Genomic DNA, 16325 nt, shown 5'->3' on the forward strand with positions numbered 1-16325 from the left:
GCTGGGCGCTACATGGAAAACCCTGGCTACAGCTGATCGAGATTCCCCTGCCTGCAAGCACCCTATGGCATTGTTTCTTTGTACTTCTGTTAATCTTGACATGTTGTTGAACTGTCACTGTTAGCAGATCCCAGGCAATCAAAAACCCTGCACTTAAATAAAATGCAGCTCCATGGCCCTTTTGTTAATACACTGGGTGCGTTTTTCTGAATCATACATGTTTCCCGACTAATGGTTTGCATGTCCTTGTTGTGATCATTTTGATCCGAGAAATTTGTCATTGACACCATAACACATAAAACCTCTTCATTTTGCAGCTCTTGGTCTGCTAATTTTGCTTTTATGGCCCAAAATATCCATATTTTGTTTTGGTTTTTTGAAGAGTATATATTGAGGGAAAACTTCTTGAGATGGATCCTCTATTTGAGGGGGGTCGAACTCATCTACCTTGTGCAGGAGATAGGTGGTGTTGGGTTTCAGAGCCGTAGATGAAGGCTGAGAAGTCTGTGTAATATCGGCAGAGAGTGATGCCGTAATAAGCTGTGCGCAAGCTTTATTAAACATTTCTTGCTGCATGGCCAGTAATGCCTATTGTGTACCACCGGCTAATAAATCTGTATTAGTAGAAGGCACTGGTAATGTGCCTTGTGTAAAATAGTTAGGTTGTGTGAATGTTGCAGGGTGCGTGAACGCTGGAGCTTGTGTGAAAGCTAATTGATTGAATGCAGGCTGTGCAAAGGCTGGGGTGCGAAGGTGTGTGGCTGAATAAGGTTCGTATCATGTGTATTTATAGCCTGTTTTGATGATAATGAGGCATCCATGAACTTCTGAGGTTGTGCAGAAGTGGATGGCTGCATGAAGGTCTTCGTCTGACAAGTAGAAGAAATTTTAGTAAAACCCTTCACTGATGAGGAAGAGTGTGGCGGCTTTGTGAAGGTAACAGTCATGCTCTCTTACAGGGGAAGACGGCTTATGGGGCCTTTTCACAGGATGGCGACCTTTGTGCCTCCTGTGTGCGACTATAGAATTTGCCAGGTCATCGTTGGAGGTTGACCTAGGTTGCCTAGGTTGTTCCAAGGTGGTACACAGGAGGTTCAGACATCGCCATGGACGCTGTGAATTTCTTAACATGTTCAAAACAGTCGCAGAAAGGTCGCCGAGGAGGTTGGTTGCTCAAAGGTGGCTCAAAGGAGGCAGAAGGGAGGCACAAGCATTGCCGTTGTTGCAAAATGAAGGAACAGTGGTTGCCAAATGGTCGCCGGGTAACAGATGTGTTCTGCTGAAATATTGTCCCGTAAATCTGGGCGATGCTTCTGCCTCCCTTTTGCCTTCTTTGGGCGACCAACAGCATGCATTGAACGATGAGTATGGCGATCGCGTGCCTCCATTCAGCGACCACAGCAACACTTGAGACACCATGGCAATGCTTCTGCCTCTTTTATGCCTCCTTTGAGCTACCTGTAGTGCCTCTTCAGCCTGCCTATAAATAGAGGGCTTGTACCTGCAGTGTTTCATTGTGGTTGCAGACGTTGAACAATTTGAGCAGTTACTGCTAAACAACTGCTGGAGCAGTTACATAGAAACATGATTTTCTGGATTTAGGCGACCATTGAGCGTCCTGGCCAGTTTTTGATCGCTCGAAGGTGGCACAAAGGTTGCAGCCCTGTGTGAAGGGGGCTTTAGAGGCAGAGGAAGATGTACTCATCCTCTTACCTAAATCTTGCAGACTTTTAGCTTGACTAAAGGAATAGTAGATTTAACTTTTTTTTAGACACTCTGGACTTCTTATTACTAGATGAGGAAGTATGTTAGTGGATGACTGCTAAGTCATCAATGGGGGCAAGTTGAATATCATCTATATCAAAATCTTTCCCTTCCTCTGAAGATAGACAAGGTGTAGATTGTCTATATTTCTTCATCGAAGCTGCCTCCACTGGCGATATAGAACATGATGACTCACGTCGTTCATGGTCCATCTCTTTCCTCTGCACTGTAAAGAGGTATCCATAAAATTCTTCCTTCCCCAAAGGTGCACAGAAAGTTCAGCTACTCACCACAGAGCAGTTCTGTGTGATGCAGCTGGTGCAGATCGGGTGCTGGTCAGAATCTCGACGACACGTAATTTGCAGATGTTACATATTTTCATTACCAAAATGGTGGTGTATTTATGGTGTATTTAAAGTCCAAATAAGGAAACAATCTTTAAAAAAAAGATCATAAGTAAACAATTTTCAGTTTAAGTCTGGATAAGATAAAATAATGGTTTCTGAGAACTCATTTAGGTTAAAGAGCATGTGTGGGATCAGATGGGGCTCTGAGGCCTGTTCCAAACCTAGAGGAGCCACCCTACCTGCATCATTAGCCCACCAAAGACCAAAGAAGTATGCGCCTAAGCTTGAGCATTGCGGCAATAAAGAACCCCTGGGGGGAGTCACGCAGCAAAAAGTAGGCGAGTTGATGAGGTGAGCGTAAAAGTTTTAGGCATAAAACTGAGTGGTGCTGCCTTGGGTGCAGATCTTGGTGGTAGTAGCACATTTTCATTTTTGAAATGTTGGGACGGGTGACAAGATCAACCTCTATGGTTGGTTGGTTGGTTGGTTGGTTGTTTAACCCCGCACTCAGCAATATTCCAGCTATATAACAGCGGTCTGTAAATAATCAAGTCTGGACCAGACAATCCAGTGATTGATATCATGAGCATTTAACCACGCAATTGGGATTGATGACATTCATCAACCAAGTCAGTGAGTCTGATTAGTCGCCTCCTACGACAAGCATGGGTTACTGAAGACCAATTCTACCCCAGACTTCAGAGGTACCACCTCTATGCATCACAGACTTGTCACCCAAGTGTCTCTCAGTTGAAGGCTTCACACCAAGGCAGAGACATTTAACTGACTTCATAATATTTTTAGTCAAAGTAGGTACCTTAGACCTTTTGGCCAATCTTGTCTTTCTAGATGTATCCGGGTTATTACCCCAAGCCTTAAAATGTCTATCAAACTTAACCTAAGGTAATTTTTTGCAGCAATTGCATTTAGAGATTGGAGTGCATGTACTATTTCTGAAAGAATGGCATACAGATTTAGGTTGCAAGTCACATGAGCTGACTACTTACGAAAATGATCCTGCTTCTTATACTCCCTAACTCCATGTTATCATGCTCTCAGTTTGACTATACTTGTCTTTAAGATGATTTCAAGAAGTTACAGTGTGAAATACCAAACCAAAGTTACCAAACATTATCAGAAGTGATCCAAAATGTGGTTTACATCTGGGCAAACATGAAAGAAGGGACATTTTCCTGCCCCGTGCATGTGCATTTGCATTTCCAGTGGAGGATAGGGTTCTCTTACAACTATGGGTCAAAAGGATATTTTTGAAATATGGCTGCATATGGTAACTCGTCAAGTCTGTAAGTTGAATACAGGTTATTGATAAGAATGTGAAAATAGTAAGAAGATACCATACCATACGCATCTTGGAAAAATTGACGAGACCATCTTCAGTGAAGTTTGGTGTTCCCTCTTCAATGAAGGACAAGTCGGTTAGGTACATTCCAAGGTAGGGAATACATGGAGGATCACATCTACAATTACAAAAAATAGAGCCAGAAGGCTCTGAAGCTAAAATGAATTATGAAGAAAGAACAGGGTATGTGAAAAGTCAAAGGTATGTCATTCTGCATACCACATACGTTCTGCATATCAAATTTCAAATGAAACATGCTGTATTGGGCAAGAATGACATTTTCAAAATCACTGCCATGAAGGTCATGTTTAAAATCAAATCACAATTCTTGAATCATTCATACAATGTTTCAGCTCAGTAAAACTTCAGCATCAAAACTTTACTCAAGGCCATCTTAAGATAATATAAGCCTATCTTATGTTACCTTTAAAATGGTCCAACATTAGGGTTTGTCTGTGAAGAGTTGCTTGATGTTCCTCATAGTTTTTCCCCTAAACCTAACGATACAGTTTATACTATCATCAAAAATCATATTTTTGTCAGCATATTTATTTCACGTTTCCCAACTGAGGATATGCTTTTTTTTCAAAATATTTCTACCCCCTTATAAAATACATTAATCCCACATTCTCAGCAATCAAACAACAGTTATCATTGTTAATAGATCTAAGAATAACTACCTCTATTACATCAATGCCATAATCATGTAAAATGGCTGCCTTCTCATTGTAACTAAATCTTGAGATTCACTGTCAACTATCCAATTAGCTGTGCCAATAATAGCATTTTATCACCCAGATTCTTTATGCATGTGCATGTGCATGGCTGGATAAACCTCCCTTCGTTCCAGTATCTGCTAACTAGATGCTGATGATAGAGAAGGTGGGAGGAATGACTTCTGATGTGATAATGGCAGTATTCTTAGAATTATTAAGAATGACAACTATTGTTTGATAATTTTTGAGACAAAAAACTCTATTACATATACCAGAGGGACTGGTGGGTTCTGAGATTAAGACAAAAACGTTGGATAGTTGACGTTTGATTGTGGGTACCTATTATGTTTAGTTCCTGCATTCAGTGTTCCAAAGTCTAATAGGTATACAATGAACTGAATCATATCACTAGGATAGATTCAGATGAATGATTATCATCAAGCAGGTATGGGATAAGCTTCAAAGGAACTACTGTTAAATTAGCTATCATTATCTCTTTGTGACATCATCAGGTGCTTTAATACTACCTTCCTACCCAAATCTTGATGTCCTTGATGTCACTTACAGTTGCATTGTTCTCAATCTCTGAGACTTCAGGCTTGATTAGGCTCAGTAGGCACAAATGATCAAAAGGTTGATCTACCTTAATAGGCTTGGGGTGTCAGATAGCATGGTGTGGACAGAATGAGTGAGGCTACTGTCCCCAAAGGTCCAAGGGAGTAAATCCATTTTAAGTCTAACAGGATATTATGAGACTGGCAGCTTGAAATGACCCTTATATCATGGACCAACACAGTTGGAGAACATTGTGCATTGCCGTAACTGTCAGTTTGGTAGTTTTTTACCAAGCCGCAACTGTGGCCTTTGTCATATTATTATTACCGGTAAGCAGCTGGGTCCGGGACTGGAGAAACATACACGCGGTAGTGGTTGCTCACAGTGGTAAAGAGGTCTACATTGGGAGTGCCCATGGTCCTACAAGAACTAGAAGGCTTCAGGTGCAGCATCCACTTCTTGTGAGAAAATGTCCATTAGACAGCTGTTGCATATGATCAGGGGACAATGATGGGGTATCTGTCAGGTCTAAAGGCAGAAATGGTCGGAAAAATCTCTGAAAGTGACGTTAGTTGAAGGAAATCCCTTCAGGTAAGATCTTGAGAGCCAAAGTCAACAGCCTGAGGAGGGTCTGCCATTGGCAGAGGTCGAGGGATTGACAAAGTGCTTACTGGAGCCTGAAATTGATACCCTCGACCTTATCTGGCGGAACTTGGCCGCTGATGAATGTGAGGTAGCAAGAAGGCCATCCAACCCTGCCGATGGAGCTGTTGAAGGGTGGAATCTCTCTGCCGAGTCAGAACCTGTCTGATTACGTGTCTGAAGATACAGTTGTCAATGTACTGTATATGACCTTTGATAAGCCAAATTTTGAGGACCAGAAAAAAGATTCTTTTGAAAGGGGTCAGCTTATGTACAGGATACACTTTCATGATACATGTAGTATTTTTCAGATCGTGATCTGTCAGAAACATGGCCTGAAGGACGGTCCAGTAGCGGTAGATTACAACATCCTGAAAGTTTGGAAGTTACTATAACTATAGACATTATTGTCATAAATGATCAGTAAAGTTATTATTATTCACTAATGTTGACATTATTAAATAAATGTTACTATACTCACATGCAAAAGAAACGCAAGTCGAGTATGCAGTATACATGTTATTTATTTTCAACAGTAAAGACAAGAAATACTAATAGGGCAAGATAGACAAAAATTTGACTGAAGACAGTTTAATGGATTAAAAGGCAGATGACATAATTGTTTTTTTTAATGTTAAGGGCTTACACAGTTTCGGGTCAATACCCAAAATGTCAGTCAATACCTGGTATGACCACCATTAGCATTGATCACTGCCACACATCTCCTGTACATTGAGTGGATCAGAAGATTTGTGAAGGGCCTAGGGATCCTCCTGCACACATCCAGAGCAACTGTGAGTAGTTCATCGGCAGTTGTAGGGACTGGCCGCACATTGTGCAGACGCCTTTGAACCTCATCCCACAAGTGTTCGATGGGGTTCAGATCAGGGCTGAAGGCTGGCCACGGTAGAACACGGATGTTGTGTTATTGCAGAAAGGCCATGGTAGCTCTGGCAACATGAGCGTTGTCCTGATGGAAAATGTGTTGTTGATGTTGTGCAAAAAATTGAACAATGTGGGGTCTGATCACTTGGTCGATATACCGCTGAGCAGTGACACCGTGTCCCCGACCTTGACCAACATTTAGAAAGCACATGGGTCCAAGTCTCGCATTAAGTCCAATTCCTGCTCATATCATGATGCTAGGTCCACCCCATGGATCCCTTTCCACAAAGTTTCAGTCAGTGAAACGATCACCTCGACTCCACCAAATTCTTACTCTTCCGCCTGCATGGGAGACACAAAAGCAACTTTCATCAGAGAAGATGACACACCTCCACTCACGATGACGCCAATTGCGATGACCCTGTGCCCAGTGAAGTCATGCTTGTCAATGCCGTGGTCGGGGAACAGGACGACGTCCTGGTCGGCGACATCTGAGGTTGTTGGAACGGAGACGCGGAATCAGTGTCCCGGCTAATGTGTCGATTATGTGTTCCTATGGTCTGTCGAGCACTTTCACTTGCAGTTAGGAACGGATGTTGTTGGTGTTGACGGGTAATCTGCTGATCTTGACGACCGCTCCAAGGAAGGTCATCTGTGGTCTGTGTGGCATTGTATCAATGCAGGAGATTATGTAAATTGTGGTTGGCAACATCTTGGAAAGACTCCATCTTCCAAACGTCTGATAGCCTGGTTTCTCTGAATTTGAGTTAGGCGTGGCATTGTTGACCAAAGAGTGGTAGGTCCAAGAATCGGCCACAGTTTTATACCCACTATAGTCCTTGACAGTTTGTGCATTTTCGATTTCGCGAGAAATGGGTGCATGATACCAACATATTCATTGAAATGGTGCATTTTGGCGATTCGTTTTTTATGTTCCGTTTTTACTCGGGGCTTCCAAAATGCAACCAAAAATATTGATAACACCATCAGGCTTTACTACATGCTAAAACTCGTATCAATTTATGGTTCCGTGTTTGTTACCTATTTGGTTAAAACCACTTGCGTTTCTTTTGCATGTGAGTATATTTCTGAAAGTTTATGGTTTATCATTCTTCATAAACTCCATGATCTTTACATATAACAATACAATCGCCCATTTGCAAAGTTCATAAATTGAAAGAGAACAAGTATCTACCTTATGACAGTGGCAAATAAGCACCTAAAACGGAGAGTTATTCCATTCGCCATTTGAAATCAGCTGTTTCCTGTGATGTGTCATAGCGACTGATTTACGACAACCATTTAATTCCAAAGGTTAATTACCCTGTAGCCATGACATGCGCATGTTTCCATAACTTAATTGTCATTATGTATTAGGCGCTAATCCCCGTTGTTAATCCTCACCAACATTTCGTTGTATATTGACTGTCAGCCAACCTGGGCCACTATATCACTTCCCGTTAATTACTGTTATTTATAGTATGACATTTATTGGCTTAACTGTTCATCCCCTGGGCTGTGTCGGTTCATCGTCCCCAGAAGTCCAATGTCCAGAGCAACGTCATTGTCTTTGACATTGTTGTTCATCACTATATATGTGGTACTATTACACTGTTACTATGGTGTTAGTCAAACTTGGTATTCCGAGTGCTGGGGTAGGGACGACCTCAAGCAGGATGTGCTGCTCATAGGAAGCGTCCTTAGGTGGGCTCGTAATCACAGGAAACCATGTGTTGAAAAATAATGTTCAAGTCCCATGAAGGAGGCCGAAAACGGGCGGCTTGGTCTGCTAATTGTGAGGCTGAAGGAGTAGGTCATCACAAAGTGGTGAAAACATTTGTCTGTTAGCCTTAGCCAGGTGGCGAACCAATTGTGCATTGACCAATAGGGCCAGTTCGGATAGCTGAGCATTGAAGCGGGTGGTGCCTAATTAAGTTGGCAAATTCACTGGAACGATGTTGGATGAAGAGACCACTCGGACAGTGATTGACTGTTGGGTAAGGACAGAGAGTCTACTATGTTGTTGGAGACCCCTAAGATATGCCAAGCCCGGATGTGGATGTTGAAGGAGTCGGTGAGTTGAAAGAACTCTAGAGCAAGCAAGATGTACCACATGCCTGCAGTGTTGTCGGACTAGATCATGAGGGAAAAGGAGCACAGAAACTCTGACCAATACGAGACCGTTATAATGGTTGCCTTGAATTCGAGATTGTTGATGGAGGCAATGCTCAACAACCTCCTCCCTGCCTCTTGCAGATCTCGAAAGTGTGATCTCCAACCTACGATTGAAGCGTCGACAAACTGATGGAGGGACAGGACAAATGGCCTCAAACAGACCCCCTGTTTCCATTGATTGGCCAGCCGAGTTGCCTTAGAAGACGATGCCTGAAGTCAAGTTGTTGATGGAAGATATCGGCATCTGCATGAAATTAAAAGCAGTCGTTGAGGTAAGAATCAAACTCAATCCTGCGAAATGTATAAACTCAATCCTGCGAAATGTATAAACTTCATGACAGGCTGGGTAAGGTGGAAAAATAGCAACTGGGGCTAAAGAAATTCCAAATCGGAGCACCTTATAATTGGTAGTGGAAGCCTTAAGAAACCAACCAGAGGAAATGATGGTGCTCCCGATGGATCAAAACATGTAGATAAACTTGGAGATCAAGACTAACCCTAAAATCTCTGGAATAAATGAGCTAGCGAAGGCGTGAGATCGATGTCATACCAAAATTCACCAGAGCTCTTTTGGTTGGTGGAGGAGATGGATCGTCCTGTGAAGGGTTTGGAACCTTATTGTCCTCTTCTGTGGGCGTGAAAGAGATTAGGTCGAGAAGAGAGAAGTTCTCGAAGATCACATTGGGCAGAAACAAGCTATGGATAGTTTCACTCTTTCTTCTCCTGCTCTTCAAATTGTCTCTTCTGGAGCTGCAAGAGGTTTACATTGACCTGGAGGCTAGAGAGTCTCCCTGTACATCTTGAGCAACCTGCCGGATCACATCTGCATACAAGGGTGTGGGAAGACCAAGGTTGTTGGTAAAGCTTTGCCTTGAACTGATTATCCCAGATAGAGTGTTGTGGTACCCCACAGGGACGAAGCACTGTCATGGAGCCAGAATGGTGAGAGAGGAGGTCCAGGATCAGCATGAGTTTATCTTGTATAAGGAGTATCATTCCTGGAATAAAGGTGTCCTAATGAGAGTGAGTGGAGAGACAAGGAGAGCACGTCCTTACCTGACAGAATTGAATACACTAATAAAGGACGTATACCATGGTATCCAAGTGTTTTAGGTCCTCGTCTTCAACCACGTAGGATTATGTCGAGCACTTCTGAGACAGTGTAGAAATATCCCTATCAAACTCTACGGAGGTTATCGTAGCTGATATTCCATGATTGCTGGCTATCTCATCAAAATCAGATCTTAGTTTTCGCTGCCGCTTAACAAAGATCTGAGGACATCCCATTACAGGTCATGTCAGAACGACCCTTTGTGAACTCTGACTGACTACTGAAATGACTAACAAGAAGTCGATATCGGCCAATTAAAAAGCAGCTTCCTCGAGCTTCACGGCACTCATTTCAACTTAGCAACTTCCATTTCAGACTACGCCTGAAAAATATGTTGACACCGTTCTCTATCAAGATTTTGAAAACTGAAGAAACAAACATTCCAGAATGTGTAATATATGGTTTAGATTGTGTTGCAGTACTTTCCACGCAATGTGCAATACCTCTTCCGTTCAAATGTTTGTCCCAACGTAAGCGAGAGATAGATGATAATTTTGACGGAATCAGTTGTACGGGCCGTAACTGTCGTTCGGAATACCCCGTGTTAACGTTTTCTAGGTTGCATGATTAGAAAACACATTCCGACTGACACTTTCACGATCAGGTAAGCGATGCTTTGATTGGTCAGAAGAAAGGTCGTTCTGACGTGACCCGTTATGGGATGTCCTCAGACCTTTGTTTAGCGATAGCGAGAACTAAAATCTGATTTTAATGAGAATGTGATTGCTGGTATCTCCAAGAAAGAAGCAGGATATATACCAGATAAGCCGACCCCGTAGATAAGCAGAGGTATTAACTTGAACCTTGAAATATGAAAGAACATGATATTACCCATAGATAAGCCAAACCAGGAAGTGAAATGACACACCACAAAGTCGGACTGCAAGACTGTACCGGTACTTGCAGATATTCAATAATATAAGATGAAAAACGTTGTAATTATATTGAAAAAGTTATAATTTCCAAAAAAAGATTTAACAAACCAGTCATCCACTCCACTAATGTGGGAAGCTGTTTCTGTTTTTTTTAATCTGATGGGGATGTTATGTTGCCATCAACAACGAGATGCCATTTTGTGAATTGGTGTATATAGAATTATGAACCCACGAAAAAATGTACCAGCAAAAAAATTGTTTGTCGTCTCGGGTAGAGCGATGCCTCGCAGTTTGAATGCAGCATCATAAGCATGGTGTTTTCGTTTTGAACTCATGATGAGAATGTCAGTCAATAAAAATATACCAACCTTTATACCCTTATGCAGTAACTCACTAATTTGCTTCAATTCAACATCAAACATTGCTGCCACTATTGTATGTTAATCCAATTGATTTAAATAAACTATGGACACATATAATAACTATCACTTAATCACAGGCTTCTCCAGTTTATTAAACTTAACTCTTGAAAAAGGAGGAATTAATCCCCTACTCCCAACACTACTGCTAGGCACCCCCAACTTGAAAGTGTTTGTGTAAACAACATAACACTACCAAACGGCCCCTTTATTATCAGTGCTCATTTCCTTGTGTACTGTGTTTTTTTTTAAGTCTGTTTACCGTTTGTGATGTCACATGAAACAGCTCATCACATGTTTTTGCAAATGGCAAATGGAATAAGTCGTTTCAGTTGTTGCCTCTTTCATAAGGTAGATAGTTATTCACTATCAATTTATAAACTTTGCAAAATGTATGTAAAAGCTATTTGTGATTTCATCTGTGGATTATATATTATATCTGTGGATTATATTGTTATATGTAAAGAGTTTATGAAGAATGATAAACCTTTGAAAACTTATTATTCGAAATAGTGACATGCATAAAATTATTTAATAAAGACAACATTGGTGTATTATGATAACTTTATTGATCATTTATAACAATAACGGCTGTAGTCATGACAACTTCCAAACTTTAAGGAAGTTGTAATCTATCAGACCGTCGTTAAGGCTAAGGTTAAGGTTTCTGACAGATCACTATCTGAAAAATACTCATTTATAACAATAACGGCTGTAGTCATGACAACTTCCAAACTTTAAGGAAGTTGTAATCTATCAGACCGTCGTTAAGGCTAAGGTTAAGGTTTCTGACAGATCACTATCTGAAAAATACTATCATGAAAGACTATCCCGTGGATAAGCCGACCCTTTTCTACAGAATTTTTATTCTGGTCCTCAAAATTCAGCTTATCTGTGGACATCTACGGTACATGGAGTCTGTCATTACAGAAAGAAGCTAAGGCCATATTCAGGTTAGAGTTTATGTCCAATGATATATACTGCTCTGGGAGGAAGCGTGATATTGGATGACCTAGCTGATGGAACTATGAACACCGTGAATCAATCCACAGCCGCCGTTGTATGATGTATCTTTAACCTAGCTATCCAATGAAAAGCTGATTCAGGGTCTGCAGGTTCAAATCTGTCGATTAGAGGAGGGTGGAGACGAGTGATGATCAAGCGCACTGAGTGGGTGTGAGCTGTCAGTTGTTGGATCCTGTTGATTAGGGTCGCCTGATGCAGAGGTTGGATGAGGTTCTGGGGGAGCCAACCTGCAGGGAATGCAATCTGCTGATCTGTGAACTGAAGGCAATCAGCTTTGGGAATGGCTCCGACATTCCTTTTCCCCATATGTTTACGAACTACAATCCTTAGGTTTAGAAGAAGAGGGTTGCCGTCATATAAGCTGTGTTCTGGTGGAGAGGAGAATGAGTGTAGCCACTTGGGTGGGTACAGGTATCCGTGTCGCTGGTAGTAAGGGTCTTAATAAACTGGGTAAGCATCCAATCTCTGTCTACGATCGTTGTTCCTTAGTGTGACGATCGGGATCATAATCAGTTGTAGGAACGGACCAAGTGGATTCAAAGCACAGGTGGTAGTGTGATCAGTCGCTGAGTGTGATCAGGATCGGTCAGTTGGATAGAGCGAACATCGGCTTGTGTAGGACATTGTGAAGCGTTCAACAGGTGGGGATTGGAAATATCATCCGTGACAGAAAGTCAGGGTTCTTCTGATTGAAGTGAAGAGCCAGTCTTGGATTTCTTAGTTGAATCCTTGGCCTTAGAACGCCAGTCAGATAACCTGCGACGACATCGCTTAAGATAGATGCAAGTTCACACTGTGAGTTCAATGCACACTGCCTGTGACAGTCACAACATAAGGAGTGTAGGTCTGATGTCGAATAAGTGCCCTGGCATTCTTTACATGCCAGTTGTAGTCTGTCCTTTTTGCCCATGTTTGTAGCCTGTGTAATTCTTCACAGAACTTGGCAACTGGACAAACAAACTTCTCTTACATAGCTAAACACATCACCACACAGTTGCGAGGAGAATGAGAATGAGTTGGTAGAGGTTTGTACATGGTCAGTTCGAGCAGGCTTGCTGTGCAGGGGAAACACACAAATGACCTAGCTTCTGGACATAACCATGGACATGCAGTGAGTGTTTGGGTGAATTTTTTATTTAAGAAGCTGGAAACATGGTTCATGCACATTTCCACATAGGATCGATGAAGAAGGAAGAAATGCAAAGTGCGAGATAGGATATGTTTAAAATGTTTGTGTTGCTCACTTTCTCCTTTTACTCGTATCCAGTCTGTTATATTTGCGTAACTCATATGTTCAGAATATCTGAAATCCAGAGGAGTGGATCTGGCCTAGGCTGAAGCATCCCCTTTTCATGTTCAATATATGTGAAATCCAGAGGGGGAAGATCTGGCCTAGGCTGAAGCATCCCCTTCTCATGTTCAATATATGTGAAATCCTGAGGGGAGGATCTGGCCTAGGCTGAAGCATCCCCTTCTCACGTTCAATATATGTGAAATCCAGAGGGGAGGATCTGGCCTAGACTGAAGCATCCCCTTCTCACGTTCAATATATGTGAAATCCAGAGGGGAGGATCTGGCCTAGACTGAAGCATCCCCTTCTCACGTTCAATATATGTGAAATCCAGAGGGGAGGATCTGGCCTAGACTGAAGCATCCCCTTCTCACGTTCAATATATCTGAAATCCAGAGGGGGAAGATCTGGCCTAGACTGAAGCATCCCCTTCTCACGTTCAATATATCTGAAATCCAGAGGGGGAAGATCTGGCCTAGACTGAAGCATCCCCTTCTCACAGCCATCTTAGTTCAAGCTCACTCTGGACATATAACATCCAAGTGATTGTGCAGCAACTGGAACTGAATAGTTGATCTGTGAATTCGGATGAGGTAAGTTAATTTTTCAAAAGCAGTCTCCGTTAGTTGTTATGTTTCTGTACATGCAGATAGTCAAATGATTTTAATGTATCGTATTTTTTCAGAAGTGGCAGGGTTTAGAATGAAGTTTGCCGGTCACTTTCACTGAGCATCAGTGTTGATATTAATATTTGATATATGCCTAACATATGCATCGCCTACTGACCACTGACAGTTATCGCCATTTCTTCCGTGTTATTTCTGAAATCATTACTATTTAAAGTTTACTGTACATGTTACATGATGTACTAATCTACTGGCTTTGATTTTTGTGAAACAATGTGGCTCATTTCAGCCCACATTAAAGGTTGAGTAGATTTCTGTTATATAGTGAAGAGAGGGAATCAAAACAATAGATGTATTTTCAGATTGTCTAACTGTAGGCTGCTAGTTATAGCCGTAGTCTAAAGCGTTCAATGATGTTATTAAATTGTATTTTCGGGAAGAGACAGAAACATACTTGTTGTTTCTGAATAGTCTTAATTAGCTCTGACTGAATTAGCCTAAATGGGGATCATCTGGTTGTTGGTATTGTCTAAAGTTTTATTGTAGCAAGGCGCTTATCATGTGTAATTTTAATATTTCCACAAAAGAATCAATTCATCGAAAACTATGTCTGCCTACCTTCTAATGAAAATGAGCAAAAGTAAAACGAGACTCGACCGTGGGTTGTTTGCGTTATGGTCTTCGCTGGTGGTGATAAGCTAGTCGATAGACAAAAGTTAATTTAACTTAAAGGTCCCCAGATAACTTTTTGAGCAATTGAGTTTTCACTTGAAGGTTTCTATTCTAATTGGGTTATTACATTTTTCATTGGGTAACCAATATTTTTTCACTCATCTATTCATCACTGTATTGGGTTTTTCCCAAAATAAGAAAGAATTTTGAGATTTAGAAAAATGAAATAATGATTTAGATGTATATAACGGTCCTAAATATTGGCTTGACTTGGAAAGTAAATTAGCTCGTAATTGTATTTCAGAAATTAGCTCCATTAGCATGCTGAAAAAACTTCTCTGGGTATTTACGTGTGCTGTTTTCAAACAATTGCATTTTCCATTAAATGCATACGTTTCTGTACGCAAGGTAATTGAAAGTAATTGGGTTTTGAATAGTTTTGGAAGGTATTTTGCTGCAAATACGCAATTTATCTGTAGCTTTGACAATAAACCATGTTTGTACTAACATGATTGTGTGTCATTGTACTCTGACAGAGGTTGTGAGACGTGGATCATAATATCAATCACTTGTTTGTCTGTCTAATAAACCATTCTTTTCAGATCGGTGTATATGGAAACAAAATAACATTAGGATTTTTTATTATGATGGTACTCATAATTTTGTTACTTATATCTCTAGCCTGAGATATTTCCGATCAAACATTATACAAGAGGACTTTAAATTTACAGTTATACAATATATGTTATCTTTTTGGATAGACTATAAATGTATGAATATAAAATATAGAACTAGTTCTAGTTTTGACTTTTTTTACCATTCCAGGAGATAAAATCAAGAATGTTGGATCATTGGGGAGTGGTATAGGTAATGGTGATTCTGGACCACTTCCACTGGTGCCAGATTTATATACCTATACCGCCACTACAGATGGAATTTTTTATGCAAAAACGCTGATGCGATTCAACGATCGTCATGATTCACATTAAAAGAAACATCAATATTAATTAATAATGAATAAAATTTACTATAGCCCACGAGGATATTGGAAAGGTATAGGGGCAATAAAAAAATTAGCCACTGCGGCTAAGGTATCTAAAGATGTGGCCGAGGATTGGCTAAACAAACAAGCGATGTGGCAAATATACTTACCAGCACCGCGTTATATACCAAGGAAGAAGTTTGATATTTTTACAACGAATGAAGTTCATCAGGCTGGCCTCTTGTTTCTTCCCTATGATAAGGTAAGACCCAAAACGTATAAATATGCTTTAACCGTAGTGGATGTGGCTAGTCGCTACAAGGAGGCTGAGCCATTAACCTCGAAAGATTCAACAGAAGTAGCTAATGCACTGAGTCGCATATATAAATGCGGATCACTAAAATGGCCTAAGCTATTTCAAGTAGATCCTGGTCGCGAGTTAATGGGATCAGTAACTAAACTGTTAACAAAGCACGATGTCGAAATCAGGCGTGGTGAAAAAGAGGCCCACCGTAGTCAAGCTATTGTTGAAAGATTTAACCGGACATTAGCGGACATTCGTTTGGATATTAGTATGGGATCGAAATGAAATCAGAACGTTTGAGATCAACCGAATGGGTGACACGACTATCAGCTGTTGTATCACCGCTGAATAATGAAGTAACGAGATTAATCGAGAAGAAACCATCTGATGCATTTAAAATGAAATCTGTGACTTCTGAATCTTCAGCACCGAGGAGAGGCAAAGAACAAAAACTTCCGCATAGAGTAAGCGTAAGATATTTATACCAGCCCGGTGAACTACGTCGCGCAACCGATCCGATTTGGTCCCTTAAGACATATAACATTAGTCGATTGGTTATGAAAGAAGGAGAGCCT

At 41.1% G+C, this 16325-nt stretch overlaps 1 protein-coding gene across 1 annotated transcript in view; it reads right to left on the bottom strand.

Annotated features, from left to right (window-relative positions):
• LOC139478127 (ras-specific guanine nucleotide-releasing factor 2-like) overlaps nt 1–16325 on the bottom strand; it is a 969963-nt gene that overhangs the window by 26062 nt on the left and 927576 nt on the right. The window contains exon 27 of the mRNA XM_071260456.1: nt 3472–3589. Within this exon, the coding sequence (XP_071116557.1) occupies nt 3472–3589 (118 nt within the window). The remainder of the gene's footprint in view (nt 1–3471; nt 3590–16325) is intronic.

This window comes from Haliotis cracherodii, unplaced genomic scaffold (genome assembly GCF_022045235.1).
Source record: "Haliotis cracherodii isolate W230 unplaced genomic scaffold, xgHalCrac1.p SCAF_1, whole genome shotgun sequence".
Taxonomy (NCBI): Eukaryota; Metazoa; Mollusca; class Gastropoda; order Lepetellida; family Haliotidae; genus Haliotis; species Haliotis cracherodii.